The sequence below is a fragment of the Erithacus rubecula genome (genome assembly GCF_903797595.1).
Source record: "Erithacus rubecula genome assembly, chromosome: 10".
Taxonomy (NCBI): Eukaryota; Metazoa; Chordata; class Aves; order Passeriformes; family Muscicapidae; genus Erithacus; species Erithacus rubecula.
The window spans coordinates 6,901,926-6,924,358 of NC_136662.1; the positions used below are offsets into that span (position 1 = coordinate 6,901,926).

The 22,433-nt window shown below is 39.3% G+C and overlaps 1 protein-coding gene across 1 annotated transcript; it reads right to left on the minus strand.

Moving 5' to 3' along the window:
• Positions 1–5,951: 5,951 nt before the first annotated feature.
• On the minus strand, positions 5,952–10,932 carry ZNF281 (zinc finger protein 281). Its single transcript, XM_079313429.1, has one exon. The coding sequence runs from the start codon at positions 10,297–10,299 to the stop codon at positions 7,681–7,683; it is 2,619 nt and encodes an 872-aa protein (XP_079169555.1). The 5' UTR covers positions 10,300–10,932; the 3' UTR covers positions 5,952–7,680.
• Positions 10,933–22,433: the final 11,501 nt, after the last annotated feature.

Sequence of the window (22,433 nt, forward strand, 5' to 3'; positions counted from 1 at the left end):
CCAGGCTGTGGCCTTATGGGAATATAATTCATCATCATTGAGTAAACAAGCTTCTCTTGAAAAAAAGCATGCATTTTTAGTCCTTGGCTAAAAATAAGTAAAATCATTATCTGATCACAGAGAACCAGTCCTATAGATATGACTTCTTACAAAAGGAACAAATCTCCATTCGTTACCTTGACTGGATACATTAGAGTTTGCTCTGCTACACAGGCTTCTCCTCTACAAGAGGCAGCACAATTCAGACCAACATTGCTGAAGCCTTGAGAAAGTCCTAAAGTAGTAGGTAGTGCCATTATTTAAGAATGACAGATGATTCTCTATGGTTAAAGAAAATTGCTGAGCACTGCAATTCACGAGCCTCTGTTGAAGCTGGATGGAGCAACGGTGTCTTACAGGAAACAGCCACACTGATGTGCTTTCTGCAAAATGCTTTGCTTTTTCACATGGGCCACCAAGAAATTCAAGCCTTGTTAGATTCCAGCACAGTGCATTGCAAGCCTGCAATGTACTGCAAAAGTGAGTGCAAAATGAACAACAGGAAGATTTGTGATTTTTCTAGATACAAAACTGTAAGTAGGTACAAGCAAAAATTTTGAACACCTTGCTGCTGTGTATCCCAAAATCAAACAGGCAATTAGAAAGTACCTTAAACTGGAAGGGCCTTTACCAGCCATAGGGTCAGCCAAGTAACTTTCCTTCCTTTCCCAACTCCTTGCCACAAATTATTCCTGCAGCAGTGTCTATATTGAGAAAGAAGTCCGTGTTATTTCCAGATTTTGCAAACTGACAAGTTACAACACATTTTCTAGTCTTTTGATTTTGTTCACTGATGGGAGAAGGGGGATCCTCTGTTTTATTTGTGTCCTTTCTGGCGGAGAAATAAAAAAAGAACAGCTCTGAGAAGCTTGTGTCAGCTTCATTGTCAAGACAAAGGTCACTGCATTCCTATTCATGATGACCTACAACTGTACCCATTTAAAGACTTCATTATTCTATATTAGAGAGACCTCTTTCTCAGAGATTTTAATTTAGCTTCATTGTGAGAAGAACAAAACACATAAGCATCAGACTATGGTGTTAAAATTGTAAAAACTAATGATTTCAGCAATCTTACTCCCTTTGCTATCCACCCTTAACACATGTGAAGTATGATTTCTACAACCACATAAAACAAATATGAAAATACTTTTAATCTAAAGTGTCTCTAAACTCCAAAATAAATAATCAAATTTAGTATCTCCACACAAAACTGCCATCTCTCCAAAAATCCAAGTTCCAAGAACACAAAAAGAGTAATTAGTTTAACTCTCATGTCCCCAGACTATTAAATGGCTAGAAAGAAGTTCTATTTAAGAATGCTTGTGAAGTAAATTTTTAAATCACCACATATTTCATACAGACCTAACTCTACACTAAGATTATCAAGTGTAAATGTTTAGTTATGAGGCTTGATGGACCAAGCACATGAACATGATATAATGTGATCTACCTTTCACAGATCTCTTAAGCTAAACAGGTTAAATAGTTTTAGTGACACATCTCCATTGATCACTGCTGAATAACCCCTGGGGTTATTCAACCCTCTGGCCAAACCTGAGCTAGCAGACTTTTGGCACAGATCTCTGCATTTCAGTTTCACAAAGTGAGTCAATACTTGGAAATAGCCTTCAAAAACCCCTGAGTGCTGCAAGGAGCAGAGCTGACTGTCCTGCCTCTCCCACCTCCCAGCCCCTGGCCTGAGCCCAGCTGCACGAGGCAGCCACATCCTCTCTGCCAAAACCCTGGAGTGCCTTCTGCCCCTGGAGACAGCATGGGGCCAGCAGCTTCCACAAGTAAATGTGTTACCACCACCCTGACCGAATTCCAGGCAGCTAACACAACATGAATGCCCTCTGCAGCTCAGAACCTAGTCCTTATTAGACCTATTTTCCAGTATTACCAAGCAGCTTCCAAGAGAATGTATTTTTCATTCCAGAGATCATTTTCTTTGAGAGGTAAGAAGGTCCATTGACATGTTTTACCCACTAGAATTTAAAGCACCTCAGCAAAACATGCAAGATGTTTTATCACACATTACACATCTATATATTTCCTCATTACTGGAAAGCAAATTAGAGTGATTCTAAACCGTGTCACTCACTGAATTGCAAATGGATTTTTTTTGTAAATTCTACTCTACACAGGTCTCAGCCCAGTCTTATTCCCACTCATCTCAGAATATATCACCATACAGAAACATTCCCACCTGCGAGGTATCACTTCTTCCATCCAGGAAAAAAAAAATGCATTCAGAGTCTTTAAGCAGCCTGATCCATGCTCAATATAATTTCTGGCCATATGCCACCACCCACACTAATCATATCCCAGTCAAGACTCCAACCTATCCAGTGGGAACAGAGTGTGTGCACACAGAGAAGTACACACTGTAAGGAGAAATCTGGGATGAAAAAACAACCAGCCTCTTGACCTTTGAGATAAAAATCAAAATGAAATCTTTTGCCAACAACATAAAGGCTCCTTCTGAACAAGACACAGGAATATTCTGAAGGGTAATAACCTAGTTTTAGATAAAGCAAGTTTTAGCATCAAAGGTGGCACATGAGCTACTACAGAATATCTCTATGTTGCAGATATCTGCTTGTTGCAGATCCTGCATAATGATCACTACACGCCTCATTAGCTCATAGAATGTTTTGCTAACTGTAGCACTAAATAAGAGACTATTTAAGATACATTTCATGTAAGAGAGAGTGCATATATTCTTAAATTAGTTCTTAATTCTTTCTTCAGTTTGTATCTGGCTATACAATATTTTAGCAAATTTCAGGCCAGGTCACGAAGTACTCAGACAACTTTTGAGTGTGGCATCATCCCATTACTTAGGAGAACCTTGGGTTTAAGATTCCCAGATCCATTATCCAATTAATAAAATAAAAATATTGAAAAGGATCAATATGACAATAAATACAAATAATAATACAAAAGCAGTATGTTATATACAAAAATTTACATTACTGTAAAAATTTGGAAGCATTGTAAGTTAAAAAGGGCCAGAACTAAATCTTCTGTTGATTCCTCAATTCACCCCATCTCGAGTGTACAACAGACTGATGACACAATGACAGAGAATTTCTTCCAAGCAACACTGTCTTGCTGTTTGTATCCACATCCAGCAGGATGGCATTCAGAGCATGAAGCAGGACCCTGCAAGATGAGGCTGCACAAGAAATGTTTCAAACAACACAGATTACAAAGTGTATGAGAGTTGTATCTGCTAAGCAGGGTATACATCTTGTGTTCCAGACGATGGCACAATAGTAAACCATCTCTTCCTAGGTGTTTGTACAAAAAAGAAATTGCATAAAAATCACTTGAGAATAATATTAAAAGTGAAGACTCCGCAGTTTATATTAGCAGCAAGAAAAGATTCCAGTCTGACAATATACAATACATTAGAAAAAAGATTGCTACATGGGCTAACATACCAATGATGCATTGTCCTGGAGGGATCATCTTTGGAAATACAGCTACCAAACTTTCACATTCCTGAACATAAAAGCATTTTTCAAAATGTATCAGGTTTCAAAAACAGTGATTTAACAAGGGACATCCATCAACACAGTCTAATGTCCTAGCTGAGGGAGGATGATTCTGATTTGGTTTTGAACAAGCATGGGATGAAATTACCAATGGAACAAGAAAGTTTTCTTCCTTAATCTAATTTTAGGAAATACGTGGGCAATTTTTGCAGAAGTTTCCCAGAGAAAGATACTGCATAGAGCATGAGACAGACACACTGGAAAATTACAACTCAAATGTATAAAGCTGGTAGTCAGCAGAGGCTGTAAACAGAATCTTGGATTTTAAAGTGATCTGATTCACTTCAACCACTAGAGCATGGAGCTGGTAACTTACACATTCTCACATGTATCTTCCTGGGTGTTACAAACATTTCCACAGCCACAACTGCAGCCTCACATGAACAAGACTGATTCTTAGCTAGTGGGGAAAAAACAGCAAAAGCATCATTCAGACAAATACACTGTTATCAAGCATATTATGCTGGGACTGAGGGAAAGACCAAACAGTTGAAACACCAAAAAACCACTAATAGAATACATTGAACTATTCCAGTAGCTTCTCAAGGTCTCCATGAGGCATCAAGCTGCTTTTCTTCATCAGTAGTCCATAACATTGAAAATGCATACCCTTCATACCATTTTGTTTTCTTTTTTTTTTTTTCATTCTCTTTTAATATCAGTTTCTTACTCTTATATTTCTCCCACAAGTCTATGTCCATTTGAAGTAATTCAAGAATTACAACAAATTTTAGTTAGCTTTTCTAGATCATCTGCAGGCAGGTGAGACATGCACTTTCAGTGGGACACAGGTGCAATCACAGTTCAGGGTACCATAATGCACTAGCAATAATGTTATGTGAACCACTCTAAGAGGAACAGTTCATGCACCATTTTCTACCATTACATCTATGAATTCTTCTTTACAGTCCTGTTAGTGGGTAGGAACCAGGTTTTCATTCCCCTCCCATAACTCCTTTAAAAACAACAACACACTAAACCTTGAAATAAAATGGAAAAGAGTTCAAGAGCCACTTTACTTTCCCTTTTCCTTCTCTCACTGACATATCCCTAAATAAAGTTCATGTGGGTTAACCATGCAATTTGAACATACCCCTACCTTTATTAAAATAAAAACTCCATATTAAAGTAGCAAAAGGCTTAGTTCTGCCCTATTTAGAAACATGTTTGAATGACTAAGCTGTGCAAAGAACTTATAAAATCCCACTACATTTTCCCATCATACTTTTAAATGATTCCTAGCAATGTCCTGAATATTAGACATTGAGCATATTCTATATTTACTTTTTGTAAGATTTTTGTGCTTGTTTTTCAACATGCCAAGGATTTTTCTCATCCATGTCACTGCTTTGATTCAAATTCACGGGCAAAGTTGAAGAAAAATACAGACTAAGTAAATCCACAACCTATCTTCAAATTACCTAAAATGCTTTTGAAGTATTTTGCTATAGTACTACTTTTACAGGACTTTTCTTATAACACAGGAATTAACAAGAGGGTGATGGAGAAATTACAACCAAGTAAGACCCCAAAAAAGCAGTTAAGAGGATTTTCTACAATCTTTACCTTGAATTAAGTTACTAAGTATGTATTTTTCATTCTGAACTTCCAGCAATTATGAAAAGTCTTTGCAGTTGCAATATGAAATTTATATAAATCATGTATTTGAAAAGATGAGGCTGAATAAGCATTTTAACTTTGGGAAATTTATCAAGTTTTGCTAAGCTAAATGTATGAGTTAGACCCCTAGTTTGTAAAATAGCACATTTTGATTATTTGACTCAAAAGGAAAATTAAAACTTTCTAGTAAGTTACATTATTCCTTCTCAAAATTTAATCTCCTAATGTTCCCTTATTAAGTTCTCAAAAGCGTGACTGGATAATAGAAGTAATACCTTTATGATTTTGTGAATAATGGGTTTTATTAAGTTAAAGCAAACAGCCAGAACAATACATATGTAACTTCTACTACACACAATATAAAGAATGTAAATTATAACCTCTGTAAAACAAAAGAAAAGGTACTAAAAAAGCCAACACAGTGGTTACGGACTTTTCCATCCCTGATAACAGGCTGGGTTCTGTGTTTAGAGAAGAGCTGTTTGATTATTAAACTGAAATGGCATGAAATACAGAATCAAGTATAAATAAAAAGTTAATGGAGTTACACAGATTCTATGAGAACAAACTCTAGATTAGTGGGGGGGGGGGGGAAAAAAAGGTTTACTAGTAAAAGAGATCACGAATGGGCTCAGGTTTCTATTCATAGTGGTGAGGGACAACAGGAGAAATTACCCAGGATTTTTGTAACAATTTCTTTAATAATACACCACTTTGATAACAGAAGTGTTTTACACTTGCACAATGTTAATAACTTTATTATACATGGAAGCCTGTAATAGGCTGATTACACAATAAGACTGCAAACAACCACTGGTACCTTCCTGACAACAGAAAAGTACATAAGACTGAAACATCACCAAGAGTACATAAAAAACCATCATCATAAACATCACCAAAATTACATTAAAAAACTAATCAAAAAATTCATTTGCAAAAAGTGGTTCAGAGCAGTGCCACTGCGTTTCAGCAGCTTTGAATGGCCACCAGTATTTCTAGCAGGTTTCCATGGCTCCACAGGCATTAATCAGGATTCACATATAATAAATAATGTACCACAAAATATACATAAAGTAAGGCAATAATTCCAAAGAAAAGTTCTGTTGATATTAACAAGCCACTCAAGTTCTACTTTTGTAGTTGATGTCATCACCAGAATCCTTTGATGGAATTGCAGCCTTAGGCCCTAAAAGCCTGCCATGATGAACTGCTGCAAGCCCCTCTCTCCGTAAAGAGCTCCAGTGACACCACTGGGACACTGCTGGGCACCGGGGTCTGTGGTAGCTGATCCTGATGCAGGACAGGGGCCTCACTATGTACAATTGGGAGTAGATTATTTCTTATTGTACATGGAAACCTTGACATAGTTCTAAAACAGGTGGGTGTTCATTGTTCATCATCTGATGTCATAAGACATCAGAAAGCACATCATATGATATGCACTTTCTGGAATGTAAATCTTTTTAAATGCTAGCTATTACGTTGGGGTGAGAGAGTGAGTAGGGGGAAAGGGAAATAAAAGGGGATGGGAAAAGGGGGGGGTGGGGGGGGGCAGGTAGATAACCAAGATCAAGTCCAGAGGAACCAGGAACACAATAAAATAAAGGGAACCCTTTACACTAAAAGAATGTGAAAAGGGGAAGAGCAGGAGATAAGACTTTTTTGAACCGTGTGTAAAAAATAATGTATCCCAAAGCCCTATCTGGATTAGGACTGTAGTTTCAAGTGGGGGTTCTAATGACATGAACCAGCTGCACACATTTTGTTCTCACGGTTTGTGTCAACAGAATCTCTTTACGGAATTACAGTCTTACACAGAACTTCTGGGGACATTACTGTTCAGATTAAAGCTACCGTGCTGGGCTCATCGTGCAGACCCGAGAATATTTGCTCCACCTGCCTGGAATGAGCATCACCTGGAAGAACAGGAGTACTTTAAAAACAACAAGATTTAGGTAGCAAAATTCTTTCAGATCAGCTGACGTAAGAGACAGCAATTTGAAATGTCAAAGATCCCTTCCTCAAAAAGCTGAGATATATTTGTCATCATCTGTAAATTGGAAGTTCCAATACACTAGCGGTGCATAGAATTCCCATGTTTCATTACACTTTCCTGAGAGTAAAGCAATTAGAATAAACTTTAGTCCTAGGAACAAAGTTAATTTTTTGCATTTTAAAATCTTGGGCTAGTCCCTGACAATCTACATAATGTAAATTTGATTGCTAAACATTGTCACTTGAACAAAAACGCTATTTTAAAACTATTGATTTTTGATTAAAAACCATAATAAACAGAGCTAAAAAAATCACACTAACAAAATAAACTAAATATGAAAAGTTGCATTGAAAGGGCATGTTACATTATTCTTAATAGGACCGTGTAGAAACATTCCAATGGCAGTGTTGTTAAAGTAAAATTACATTAAGAAGACCCCACAGCCTGGTCACAGTCAGGACCTTACCTGTAACTCTGGCTGGTTGGGGTTTTCACTCGTGTACTACATGGCTCATTTACATCAGACATCATATTTGTATACCCTGAGAAATCTGACACTGAAGTCCTTACTCTATGGTCCACTTCTCCATTAGAGTTAGTGATAAAAGTCATTGGCACCCTGCTGCCCGACTTGAACTGAGAACCAAACGCTTGTGCAAAGTTCTCGATCTGGTAGGTTGCTCTAGGCTCTATGTCCTTCTGAGGATCTATCTGGCTGGTTAACTCCTGAGATGGGATCTGAAAGCTCGTTGAGGATTCTAAGTTTTTCTGTTCCTTCTGGCCAGTCAGTTTCTGAGATGTTGACTGGTAGTTCGATGAAGTCTCTAAGTTTTTCTGCGGATCGATGAGATCATCCAGCTCTTGAGAAGGAGTCAACTGTTGATGCGAAGCCTCCAAAGCAGACAAATAAAAGCCTGGCTGAGAGCCAAGCAACATCCCAAACGGAGGCTTTGGCAACGCAGTTGGCAATACTGAGGTAACAGATTGGCTGAAGCCACACTCAAGTGGAGATGTAGTGTATATCTGTTTGTCTGGAAACAGAGTGTGGTTATGGAGAGTTGAAGACAAGCTAACAAACTGGAAACTGGGTCCAAAAGCAAAACCAGTGCTGTTGGTTGTTCTTTCAAAGGCTTGTTGGAGGTATTTTGAGTATTCTTGCAACATGCTTGCCTTATCATTTGAAACTGTTTGAGAGTTAGGGCTCAAGTTTTCTTCCTGAACCATGTCTGAATGTTCTCCTGAGGTGTGCAAGTCCACACGCTGTTCAGTTATACTGAAAGGATCTTCTTTCTGGCCTTCCGATTTGTGAGAGTACTGGTCCAAAAGGCTCTGTAAGACTTCGTCAGGAATACCAGACTTGTCGTGGCAAGACTTTATTTCATTGTTTAAAGATGCTGAATCGATGAGAGACAAAGGAGCTTCGTTATCCATAACGCTAACACCCGGAGACTGGATGACGGACTGCTGGGAAGTCATGTGTCCGACATTAAGTGAAAAGGCACTGTTACTGCTTGCAGTTTGTAAGTATCTTCTTTTCTTTGAAAACTGCATGGCATCATCATAATTGCTACTTATTTGACCCGGTTTACCACCTGCACTTTGGAGAAGGCCAATAGTTTCTACACCGGTATTGGCTACTAGGCCCAGAGAGCCACTCTGTTTCCCAGACAGTGGTTTTTGCCCCAAAATATCTGGCAGTGGTGATACAAAATTAAGGTAATTTTTGTCTGTTTGTTTTCTGCTCGTTTTTTTCAAGATCAATTTTGGCACCTTTTTCTGAAGTTCTTCTACGCCCGTGCCAACTAGACCACCACTGGAAGACACAATAGGAATATCAACTGCATAACTCGGCATGGTCACATTATTTGTAACTTGAGATTCAGCTAGTTTGCTGCTACACTTGTTTCCTTTGTTTTCAGTGGATGTATTTTTTGTTTTACTTTTTCTCCTTGAGGAACTTGTATTTCCCTGAGACAATGCAGCCAAGCTACCCATGGTATTTGATGATCCGGGCTCCATTCCAGCCCCTGCTTTACCTATGGCTTCACCACATGTTCTTCTGTGCTTTAACAGTCTATCAGTCCTTGAAAAATACTGCTGACAAGTGTCACATTTGTATGGCTTTTCTCCACTATGCGTCCTCTTGTGTCTTTCCATGTGGTACTTCTGGATGAACTTCATACTACACTGGTCACACCCAAAAGGCTTCTCCCTACTGTGGATCTTCTCATGTCTCTGCAGCAGGTACTTCTGGATGAAGCCCATGCTGCACTGGCTGCACTGGAAAGGCCTCTCCCCGGTGTGGATGAGCACGTGCCTGCGCAAGTGATAGGAGCTCCTGAAGGCAGCACTGCAGTGCTCGCAGACGTGAGGTTTCTGGCTGGGGGACGCGACGGCACCTTCCCCATCTCCCACCAGGGGGGGTTTGGATGAAGCGCTCGGCTTCCGCTTGGCTTTGATTCCCTGAGTTTCTGGCTTTGGCCTCTTTGCCTTCTTGACCTGGGCGTCGTGCTTTGGCTCACCCGCGCTCCCTGGAGCGCCCTCGCCTCTGCCAGTCAGCAGCAGGTCTCGGTGGGGATGCTGGTGCAGGTGGTGAAGAAGGCTGAGGTCCTGGATCACGCCCTGGCCGGTTCCTTCGCCGCTGCCCAGGCCGGGGGGTCTCTCCTCCGCCGCTCCCCCGAAAAGCCCCCCGTAGTGGTGATGGTGCTGCGGCTGCTGCTCCTCCTCCTGCTCGCTGGGCTTCTCTTGCTTGATGCTCACCAGGGACTGCAGAAAGCCCCAGGGGCTCCTCTGCGAGGAGGGCGCGGAGGGAAAAGCCCCCGCCGGCTCCTTCTTGAAAGTCACGTCCTGCGGGGGCGGAGGCGCCGGGGGCTCGCCCGCCGCCGTGGAGGAAGCGGCGGCGGCGGCCGGAGGTAACACGCACTGCGGGGGGTGCTGGGCCGCCGCGGGGGGCGCGGCCGCCCGGGCGAAGCTGGTGACCGGGGGCAGGCGGTGGTTGAACATCACCATGCCGGGGGGGAACGCTGGCTCCATGGCCGCCGCCCTCTTGCCGCCGCCGAGGAAGCCGCTGCCGAGTTTCATCCCCCGGGAAGGCGGGCCGGAGAGGAGGCGCGGCCCAGAGGGGCTGCGGGACCCGCCGCCCGCCCGCCTGCCCGCCGGCCGGACCGCGCCGGCTCAGCGGGCGGCTCCCTCGGCGGCCCGGCAGCCGCCGCCCGGGCGCATCGCCGCCTCCCGCCCGCGCCCGCGGCGGCCCCGGCCCGGCTGCACTTACGGCTCCCGCCGCCGCCGCCAGTTACAAATATCGCCGCGTCCGCTCCACAATGGAATTAGCAGCGCCCGCCCCGCCGCACATGCGCGCCGCGCGGCACGCTGGGAGCCTCGGCCGCACGGGCGGCGGGCGCGCAGGCGCGGCGCGGGGGGCGCGGGGTGGGCGCTGCCCGCCGCGGGGCCGGAACGGGCCGGGCCGGGCCGGGCGGCACCGCCGGGACGCGACCCGGGAGCCGCGGGGTCCCGGCGGGCAGAGCCGGGCGCGGCTTGCGCCGCCGGCACAGCCCGGATAACGGGACCGGCCGCCGCCTCTCGCCCGGGAGCGGAGCGCAGGTGCTGCTCCGGAACGCGCGGCACGGCCGGTGCCGGGCTGTGCAGAGCTCCGGGCGCGGCCGCGGGCCAGCAGCGCTCGTGGCCCGCGGGAAGGAGCGGCAGGCGCAGGAAGGGCTGAAATTGAGGTGTTGACAAAGGCTCGGGGGTGATGCTGTTTGGTCCCAAAGCCGAGATGCAGGCAGCGCCGCGGGGATCACCAAGGCGCTCCGGTCCCGGGATGCGCCTCGGGCACGCTGGCGCACGCCGCTCGCCGGCTCCGCGCTCCCGGGGCACCGGCACCGCTGAGCTCACCCGCGGCGCCGCGCCCGGGCACGGCCGGCAGCCTTTGGCCCGCAGCAAAACCCGAACTAGTGATGCTCACTGGCTGGGCTGCGTGTACGGAGATAATTCATCCTCATACTAGAAATGAGATTAAATTGTTATTTCGAAATAGCGCCTTATTTCGGTTTATCAGGAGACGTTTTCCACTATTCTTCTAATAATCCGTGCCCTCCTTGGAGGATAATAAAATATAAATAGAATTCTGCTTAATTTCTGAGTATTTACTTCAAAAGTTTTATGTGTTTCTGTTAGGTTTTGAAATGCGAACGTCAGAGGTACCTTAGTTTAAAAACTTGGAATTAAACATATTAACACTAATTTTTGTTACTGATGTAATGGAACAAGGTGGGATAGATTCCTTGCAATTCTTTGGCTTTATCTATCCAAGATACTTTCTTTTATGAGAGATGAGCCTATAAATAGCAAGTACTTTTCATAACCCTGACTGGTACAAAGGCTCTGGTCAGATCTTAAAATCTTAAACATATCTGATTGATGCAAAAAAGTGGAATTTTATGCCATTACTGTACTTCAAAAATCTGTTGAGTAAGTATAAAACTAGTTCCTTTTACAATTTAAGTATTCTATAGTATGCAGACTAACAGTTAATTTCAAAATGTAAATCAGATTACAACAATTTAGGACTGTCAGGTTAAGCTAAGTGTTAAAAGACAGACCAGGAATTCAAAAAACTTAAAGTAGCAGTAAAATATTAGTCAGTGCCTATGAGAAATGAGTCTGTCCCTTTATTCAGGGTGTCTGTGTTTAATGGTAAGCTGGGATGCATATAAGCCAGTCCAAGCATGAAGGGCAGTAGGACACTCGTATGGAAAGCCAACTTTGTCCCTCAGTTATCAAGATAAGAAACCTGTCATTTCTCTCATTCACTCTGTCAGCCTTGAGATACTCCAAGCAGACTTACCTCTGTGTTGTACACCCCATATATCAGGAAGATGAAGAGACCCTGTAAAATAAAATGGAGGGAAAAAGCTGTTAACTCTAATCATTTCAGCAGTAGAAATACCTGAAATAAACTTTCCTGGGAACAGACAAAAGAAGACACACTTCATCAAGGTCAATTTATTTTTCTATTTTTCAACATTATAAGCTGTACCTTGAGCATTTATTTGATAACATGGGAGTGCATCAACTATATTGTGATATTCAACTGTTTGAAAATGAAAATCTTAGCACCAAAGAATCTATAACATTAATTAAGAAATTTAATTTTATATTTGAATAGTCTTTTGACCAAAAAAGAAAATTATTTCAAAAAGTGAAAATACAAAGATTCTAAGAAACTGAGGAGGGAACAATCTCTACTTCTGCTATTTCTTTTTGTAAAACTAAAAGTAAGAAAACATATACTTCCAAATTCTACACTAAAAATATACTTCTACATATGTATTGCCAAATGCACATACTTAATTATTTTAGAAACCTAAATTGGGAGAAAAAAATAAGTGTATGAGGATAATAAAAAAAGCAACCCAAGCAGATAGCATACATGAATCACCAAAGTTCTTTTAAGGGCTTGCTTCACATTGGCCTCTTATTAAACTAAGCAAACTAAAACCAAAGAAAATACTCACTTCAATGAGTTTCTCTGAAGATATTCTTCTTATTGAAGGATTTGTGTACAGGATGTGAGTTTGTAGTGCAATTTGGTACCGATTCTTGCAATCTGCAGGCAAAATCCTGGAAAATACACTCAAATTACTGGGAAGAATAGAATAACAAATGGAAATAAATTCAAAATATACATAGTTTGCTATGAAAATGCTTCTGTGACTCAGATTCACTGTGAGTTTATAACGTATTTTTAAACTTATCTGTAAAATTACCCTACCTTGTAATTAAATCCAGCCACTTCAATATGTCAGGAAAAAAATCTCTTGATTTTCAAATCAAAATTATTTTCTGATAAGGAACTGCATTTGAATAGCAAAAAAAATTGTAACTTTTTTAATCCAACATGAAAATTACTTTAAGACATTTGGATTAATTCTGGATTTGCTCATCAACAAAATCACTATCTTATTAAGTAGAGAAGAATAAGAGGCACCATTCATATGTAATAGTTCCCAATTACCCAATGCCAGCTTAAAACCCTTTGGGGAGAGAATTTCTACTTAATTTCTTTTGTTTAGTTTTTCAAAGAAGCTAAAATCCAACACTTGCTTTCAGTTATTTTCAGGTTACATCAATGAACTCAATAAGAAAGAATAGATTTCAGAAAAGAGCCAGCTGGTTTTGAGCGTGCTTTCTTTCCTACAGTATATATATCACAATTATATTGTGATGCTCATTTGGAAACAGAGCTGCCACAATCCTGAAGCTTGGCACTTCACATAAGTGATTTACTCATAGGCAAACTATTTGTGGAATAAAATCCCAGTTATCTCTCTAAATATGGAGTTAGTGGACCATTGTGAGTCTCCTGACACAGAGTCATCTGAGATCTACATTTAAAAAGGAGGGGATACAACGTCTACACCTTTATTTCCTCCTACTTTCATTTCAAGTTCCCAGGATTTTAGGGATTTCCATCCCAGGCAAGAGGCTGCTGTGGGTAGCTGCCATAGAGACAGAGGCAATGAATAATCAGCTATTAATTGAAAGAAAAGAGAAATCCTTCTCAGGCTGATCCCGGAAGAGAGAGTTAAACCACATGCTGCTTGTTATTCAAGTACTTTCATGATTTAAAGTTCTTGCCAAAACTCAATTCCAAACAATACTGGTTGCCCTCATATAATTGTAAAAAAATATTTTTAAATATACATTCAAGACTTTCAGGATTAGAATGCTCTTTTTAACCTAGTTATGCAAAAATAATGTTTTTAATTGCTTCTGAGTCTCTTCTGAAATCTGTGAATCTCGTATCATCCCAGAAAAACAAACTAGTTAACTACTTCAGTTTGGATATTCATTAATCTTACAGAAAATTTGAAACAAATTATTAAGTATTCCAGATCTTAAATTGGCATGCCAAGTTTTTGCTTTTCTTGAGCTTGATAATAGCTCCTTTTAATATTTAACTATTAGAAATATGAAGTGCTGTGGATTTTCTTGTCTTAATTCTTGTAGACTTCTGGGAGCTTTTTATCTTGTTTTCTCTTGAAGTGGGGGTGTCCTCTAACATCAAATTATTCTAATAGAATCATCCCAACAAGGATTTTAATTATTGCCTGCAATGAGTTACAAGGTCTTGGCTCCCACAACTGGTAATGAGGGGTCATTTTCCACACAATGCTGTCATCAGCAATTACCTGTACAGGATAGTGTGTGGTCCATCTGTGGTGAAAATAAAGAGGTGCAGAGCCTCAGGTGGTTTGAAATGTTAATAATGTGGTCTTACATAATTGATAGTTCAGTTTCTTTAGCCCATTAATTGCAAAGGGAGCTTCTCTGTTTTTTCAGTGGCACCTGATGTCAGCAGCAATGTGGTTCTGTGAGCAGCTGCCTCAGTTGCTCAGGCTGGTCAGATGTTCTTTAACTTCTGGGAATTAAACACTGTTATGGTCAAACCAGTAATTTTATCCAGAACCGTTTGTTATACCTGTTGGGATCCATAAAATAAAATAAAGTTCCTTCAGGAAGAAGCATAGAGAGCATGTATTTTCATGTTCCAATAACACATGTGAACCTGCAGAGGAATTGTAGCCCATTGTTCTCAGTAACAAATCCATTATACATCCAGAATGAGCCACCTTTGCCTTGAAAAGGGAAAGGTTTGTAGACAGAAAATGTGGCCATGTTGGAGAAAAGCAGAACTGACTGTTTTTCAGGTCTCATGCCAAAGTAGGATGTGTTCTTGGTAGACTGAGGAGAAGTCCAAAACCTTTGGCTGAGCTTGAATCCTGCCTTTTGGAATCCAAGGAAAACACTCCTTAATTACAGCTCTGTCACTCTGGGCAGGGCTTGAGCAGATTGCTCAGCTTTGAAACTTGGCAGGTCCTGCCCGAATTGTCCTTGTTATCTTGAATAAATCAGTCTATGGACAGTTCTAATCTCTAGCAAGTTTGTCAGGATCTGTTGCAGTTTGGGTGGTACCACTGAAAGTTGACACTCTTATCACAAGTTCATTCTGCTTTAGGGCAACACAAAATTTGCATGGCAGTCATTTCCATCAGAAGTTTTTTTCCATCATTTTAACATTTGTCTGTCCTTCTCTTACTATTTGACATTTCCTTCTTATGGACATTATATTTCATTCAAGATTAGACAATACATTGCAATAATTTTTTGGTGGGTTGAGACTGTTAGAATGATACATTTTCTTTTAAATTTCAGCATTTTTTTCAATATACACATTCTCGGAAATGTGGGATTGCTTCATCCTTCTCCTGTTTAAGCATTTGGCCTCTGATTTGTTTGACAACTGAAAATGATTTTCAAGAATTCACAACTACTAAATCCTTATTGTAATACCTCAAAAGATCAATTAAATAACCATATTAGGAAAATATGCATGTAAACACTACACAGAAAAACTGTACCATTAAAAACAATGAAATATATTCTAAATAAATCAATAACTAATAAAAAAATTTGTTATTTTAAAGGATTAAAAATTTCCAGCACTGAAATTGTTTTGATTGCAATAAATTTTCTGATTTATGGAAGAGATAAAGATAGATCATATGCTGCTAGACAGGACTAATACTGGGGTTTTTTCATAAATTAAAAAATAATGCTATTGCAGCAATGGAAATAGAATTCATGTTACTCACACAACCAGTCTTTCTGTAATCCTAAAAAAATAAAAATTGTCTTAGTAAGGAGAGATTAGGAATTTACTGTTTATTTTCAATCTAGACCAGTGCTAGAAACTGTAAGCCTCAGGAAACTTTTGTCATACTACATCAGTTTTAATGCAAAGAATATCAAATTCCAAAATTATGGGATTGGAGAAGTTTGAAATCTTTACTAACATTTAAGAAGTCTGACATTTGAAACAGCACTGTTGTGAAATTTCAAAGTCACTGTCCCACAGGCAGCTATTTCAGCTCTCATTGTTATCACTCAATTGGCACTGCAGGCTTTGCAAACAGGAGCAAACAATGTGACTGATTTGGATTTTCTGCCTATAAAAACAAGAACTAAAAAGGAAAAAAAGCAAAACCAAGGGAAATTTTGTCATGCTGATTAACAGATCCACAGAAATTAGGTAGTAATAAACTGTCATAGCAAAGGTGCTGAAGCAAATCAGTAACTTACCCTGGAACTTTACTTTGCCCTTGGAGATAAATTGTGCTTTGCCTCGGTTGCATCAAGAGCCAAACAATTCATCCTTAGTTCTGAGCCATATTAAAAAGATATTTATATTAATGTCAGGTGAAGTGGAAATGAAAAGGTTGAGTGTAACTCTGGATTCCACACTGAGAATCTCTGCAAGGACTGAAGCACAAAAATAGTTTTTACAGTTTTTAAGGAGCCACATAGAAAATGTTAGATGAAATTATGTGTAAGTGTCAGTAGAATAACTGGGATCTAGGATATCAAAAGAATAGTTCATTCTTCGAAGTTTTAGTAAATTAACATTCATGCTGCCAAATGTAAGCCTGCCAGAAATAACCTCTCTGCACAAAGGTATGTTTAGGATGATAGAAAATATCCATGTTTAAAAAATAAAAAAAAGTCGGAAAGGACTTAGATATGTCATCTGTCCACCTCTATGCATAAGCAAAAATAGGATTTTTAAGTATCAGGATAAACTGTAATGTGCCAGGTATAACAAATTTCTGATGTAAATGTATAATCTAGTTGATTTTTTACCTTTTACCCTTACCAAGATCCTGTTGGAGTACCTAGACAAGCCTGTGTTAATCTACTTTTTGAGACAACCAGGATCCATTTTCTGCCTGTCCTTAAAGAAGAACTCTTGACCTTTGCAATAAGTCTATACACATTACAGTCAGAACTACAGGATTCAGGAGTTTTAAAGGAAATTTATCTTACTATGAAAAGGTTTCCTCCTTCTGTTTCTTCTTTTCCCAGTAATACTTTATAAACCAGGATGCACTTTCAGAGCATGAAAAAGCCAAAACGAGGCCAGTTGGGTTTTTTTCTGAGAAAATTAATTACCATAATCACATCATCAACATATACATCAAAAATCTAAACAGCACCAGTCACAGAGAGAGGAGATTCACGCTTTGGTTCTTTTTTTCCAGTTCTCTGTTATACACACACACACACACACACACAGTGGTCTGAAAACAACCAGTGTACCCAGAGCTTGGTCTTGCTATGCCTTGGCACGGTGTCTTTCTATCATTTTTGTACTTGGAATACTGGATGCAGGGAAAGAACCACAAGTTTCATTCTACCTACTTTTACAGGCTTATAACTTCTTCCAATGTATCTATTCCTTGTACTTGTCATCAGCTCAGATTACTTTCTCTTGTCACTAAGCCCCAGTTTCTCATTGTATAAAATTTCCTCCAAGTACCTTACTGAGCTAGGGAACATACAGAGATATGGATTGTATTTCACCCAAAAAATTGATCCATGCTTTTAGTCTTCTCTACCCAAAATAAGTCAACATTCAAATAAGCACAAAACTTATTTGCAACATGTTGTGTGTGTGGTGCAAAAATGTTGATTCATACCACATTGAGCTAAATTCTGTATTTCTTACATTTAATAACATCTCCCAAGGTGGTTAATGAGTTTAGGCTAGATTACTCAGAGCACTACAATATTGTTACAGGTGAGGAGAAAATACCTCTTAGGAAGGGAAATATTTAGAATTACAGTGGTGCAGATTATACTATAATAATCACTGTAACATCTCTATGGGAAAGCTGGGACACAAAATTTATTCCCAATACTATTGCAATTTCCAGGTTTGTATTTGCAAGAATTCTCCAGCCTATATAAACAACCAAGGAAGTGTGTTGCAAAAGATCCCAAGGCTGTTACACATATTGCAAGCTACTGTGTATTGCTTTCCTTTTTGTGTTTTATAGTAATTTAAAGCCTAAAGTTACACCTTTTCTGAAGCTGTAGACATCAGAAAAACTTAAGAGAACTACACTGAATGTAGTATCTACTTTTCTAATTTTCTTGAGTTCCTTAGAAATAAGAGGCAGAGCCCTATAAATCTATAGAGAATAGATAAAAAATACTCCAGTGCTGCCCATTCAATTATTTTCCACATTATTTTCACATTTAGAACTGTTACTCAGACTCCATCTTAAACATCCTTATTTTACTGTAACAAAAAATGTACAGTAATAATGATTTGAGGTTAATGATTGAATGTGTTGGATTTTTTTAAAACTATAATTCTAGACAGAGTCTCTGCAGCTTAAAATATTCCTTTATGATGAAAAAAACCACATACACTTTCACATATTCTAGATGGAATGTTATTCATTATGAGCCTAAAAAAAAAACCCTCATAAAACCCTTCCATCTAATTATCTTCAGGGAGATGAATTCATTATGGACACTATTTCTTGTAGGCCTAATCTTCCTATTATGTGACTGGACAATTTTGGCACATCCTTTCCCCCATTTTCACATTTTTCCACAACAGATCAGTTCTGTGTGGATTAGATGTGGAGGTGCACTGTAAAAGAAACAGTATTTGTAGCCTCATTCCAAACACATCTTTTCCTACTAGTTTAAATTCCTGGTGCTGCCATCTTCTATGAGCAGAAAGTCCTTTGGGCTTTCAAACAGGAGTTGTGCCTGAGTACAGGAAGGCTCTTGGCACACCACAGGACAGTTATTGGTACAAACTCCTTCCTGAATTATTAGGAAAAGGCATAAAAACAACCTTATGTGCTGCCTGTAGCTCCTCCAGTGCAAGGACAGTGAATCATTCTCTTGAATAAGCCTCAACTATTATTGTAGAGGGAGATCTCTGTATCTGGTGATTTTCAGACATTACTGTTGTCCGGCCTTAAAACATAAAAACATGATCATAAAAAAATGCTGTCCTTAGAAATAATTTGAATGTCATTTCTTAACAGATACAACATATATTTCTAATTTTCTGAGAGAGAGGATAGTCACTTAGATCCAGGTTTGCAAAGGTCTTCAGACATCTCAATTGTACTGATTTCGAAAATAATTTCTCAATAAGTTGGAATCTCTAACTGCTGTTGCAGATCTGGGAAATAGTTGATAATAATAATTATCACATAATAATACACTGGTATTTTCAAAATTATGTATTAAATTATTGATGTCTTGGTGTGGATCTGAAACTTACCCAAATGAGCAGCTGCCCAGAAACAGACTAGTGAGTTTGGGTTTTTTTATTGCTGCCTGTTTTTCTGTCTTGTAATCCTTGACTGCAAGTTGGGCCCTGGTTTTCATGATAATATGAAAAAAGTAACAAATATTAGGGTTTTTATGTTTTCAAAAGGATGGTGATTCTGATGAAAAAGAAAAAAGTCAAATGCTTCCAAAGATCCACATGTCCAATGTACAGTAGATTGTTTCGAAGGAGAAATTTAGAAATGTATTCAAAGTCTAAAAACGTTCATGTGAAAATAGTTTCCAGGGGTCATACTTACGTTTCAGTTTGTTGCATAGCAAATACGTGTCGTTTACAATTTGAGTTCTTTCATGAGCCAGTCCTGCCACAAGATTGTGAAAGCCACGATGGTTCTGATTCCTTATGCAGGATCCAGCTATCTCAGCCATTTGCATTTCTATTGTTTGTTGAGTTCCAAACATGCCTTTGAAATTCTGCTTTCAGTCGTGTGCTGCAGCAGTAAAACCCATCTTGCTTTGAAGGACTCTTCATAATTTTCATATAGTATGCAATGAATCCTTAAACTGCTCTCTTGAGGATGATAGTTAACCTTTAGAAAAAGATTTGAAAACACTAAATACAAACCAGTATCTCAGGTATAATTAATTTAAAAAAAAACAAACTTGCAGCACTTTACCTTATCAAAAGAAAAATCATTGAACTGTATGGCTGTATAACTGATTTTTAAATACTTGTCTCAAAATAGGTGCCGAAATTAATTGATACTTGAGGATTAACCCAAAATGCCTATGTTCTCTGTTCTCATGTCAAATTAAATAAAAGCATTTTAACTGGGACAGGGAGGGTTTTAAGGGAACAAAAAAACCCCACCACCCAGTAAAAAAACACCCCAAAAACTTTTAAGTTTCATTTGGCTTCATTTGGAAGTTTTTAAAGACCTCACAGAAGTATATTTTTATAAGGTGGATAAAACCAAATTAAAGCATATTATTTACACTAAAAACAACCCCCACTTTCAAGGTACATTCTGAGCAAAACAGTCTGAGAATTCTGTGTAAGTTCATGCAACATTTCTGTTGAGCTGAGTTTTAATTTCTGCCCCACATTAAATATTTCATCATTCAGTTAAGCAAATTTAAAGTGGCAAGGAAAGAAATAGGTCTAATTTCCACATTAGCTTGTAAATGAGACAGAGTGCTCTAACAGTGTACTTTATGAAAAGCAGAGATTTAATATTCCAAAAACTAATCTCACTTTGCATTGCAGCACTTCTTTCAGATCCCAGTGACCATCCATAACTGCCATGGAACATTTTCCTGCCAGCTTTCCCACTCCTCACACAGCGACATCCTTCTTAACATCACACGTGTGATTAGCAAGGAAAGGAAAGCAGCCACTCCAGATAAGAGTCAGAGCAACACAGGGACAACATGATCAGCAGGGCTGTGAGGAAAGGAAATGAGACAAGGAAAGAGCCAAACAAGAAAAGTGTTAATTAGGAGACTGCATCAGGCTGCTCTGGCAGGTACAATAAAATTCGATTTGAACATAAGGACTAAATTTAGATTAGAACAGGAGGACAGAAATTTTATCCCAAATGTAGGCAGCAGAGCACTTGTTAAAAAAAAACAACTCTAAAAAGAAACAGTCATTGTACAGCTTCTAAGGATCGAGATAGGATTTGGATAGATATGGACACTATGGCATTAATTGAATGCATCAGATATTAAATCTTCCTTTCAAAAATAGAGGTTAGTGTCTGAAATTCAATACATTGTCAATTTGACCAGAAAGTTCCTTTAGAAGGTACAAGTCAGAATAGCACATAATGTCTAAAAATTAAGGGATCTCTGTGCAGTGTGATTTAAATTGGATCTTGGGTAACCACTGGAGAATGTGCTGAAAGTGACTGTACACATAGAGCTATTCAAAATAAAAAGGAAGCTAGAGACAAAAATGAAGATGGCTTTTTACTAGTGTCTTCCTTTCACAATTTTTTTTTTACATATTACCAATAATTCTATGTTTAAACATTCAGTAGCCATTTTCATTTAGCTGTACTTTGCACAACTATCCATTTACCTGAGCCAACTACAAGGGAATACAGGGTGATTCATGTTTCTTTTAAAAATATATCAAAGGGTCAATACATACATAAACAAACCCAAGGATTTAATAGGACCTAAAATATTTGTTAGGGAAAAGAGTGCTCATAGGCTTCTCCTAATAGCAAAGTGGGGAGAGTTGTTTTAGTTTGATTTTTTAAAGTCACTTAAGAAAAGTCAAATCAACAGCAACCCCTTTACATCACATTTAATACTTGGAAATGTCAAGTTGGTCTGGTGAACCTGTAGACATAAGCAATGCAATGCTGAATGAAAGAGGAGATTTAATATTCTAATTTATTTCATGGCAAAGCAGGGGGATTTTCCATATAACTCCTCCAAATATTTTACATTTTTTCTTCTAAGAATAATTTTTCACCATCAAAGAGTAAATTTCATGAAATTTGAATTAAAGAGGCATATTCCAATAGCAATAAGCCATACCAGGGTGTGCATTACTAGACTTTTTGGCAAGCCTTTCAAGTGATTGAAGGCCCTTGGTGTTCAGGCTGTTCCTTTACCCAGGACATGCACCAATAGTCCTCAAACACACATCTCTGAGGGGCTTATTACTGCTACATATTAATCAGCATGGCAGTCTGATGTTGGTTACAAGTCATTCCCCCACAGCTGGAGAGGACTGGAAAACAAAGATTTTGTTTGCAATTAAAAGATCTTTAGGGTCTGGGGAGAAGCACAGGTTTCAGCCCAAAGAGGCAGTACTTTCAGAGTTCCAATCGGCATTTAATTTTGCTAACACTGGCGACTTCAGAGAAATGGGATTCTGTACTAAAACCCAATCATGAAATCAAATTTAAGATAAATTGATCCTACAGTGCTTCTAAAAAGGGCAATGAAATTATAATTCTTAAGATAAAAAATCCTTATCTCAGCATAATTTTTGTGATTCCAGTGCCTCAAGAGCAATTGGTGGACTCTGCGACATTTAGTTT

Coding starts and splice junctions, on each gene's coding strand:
- ZNF281 (XM_079313429.1), bottom strand. CDS start 10,299: ATGAAACTCGGCAGCGGCTTCCTCGGCGGCGGCAAGAGGGCGGCGGCC.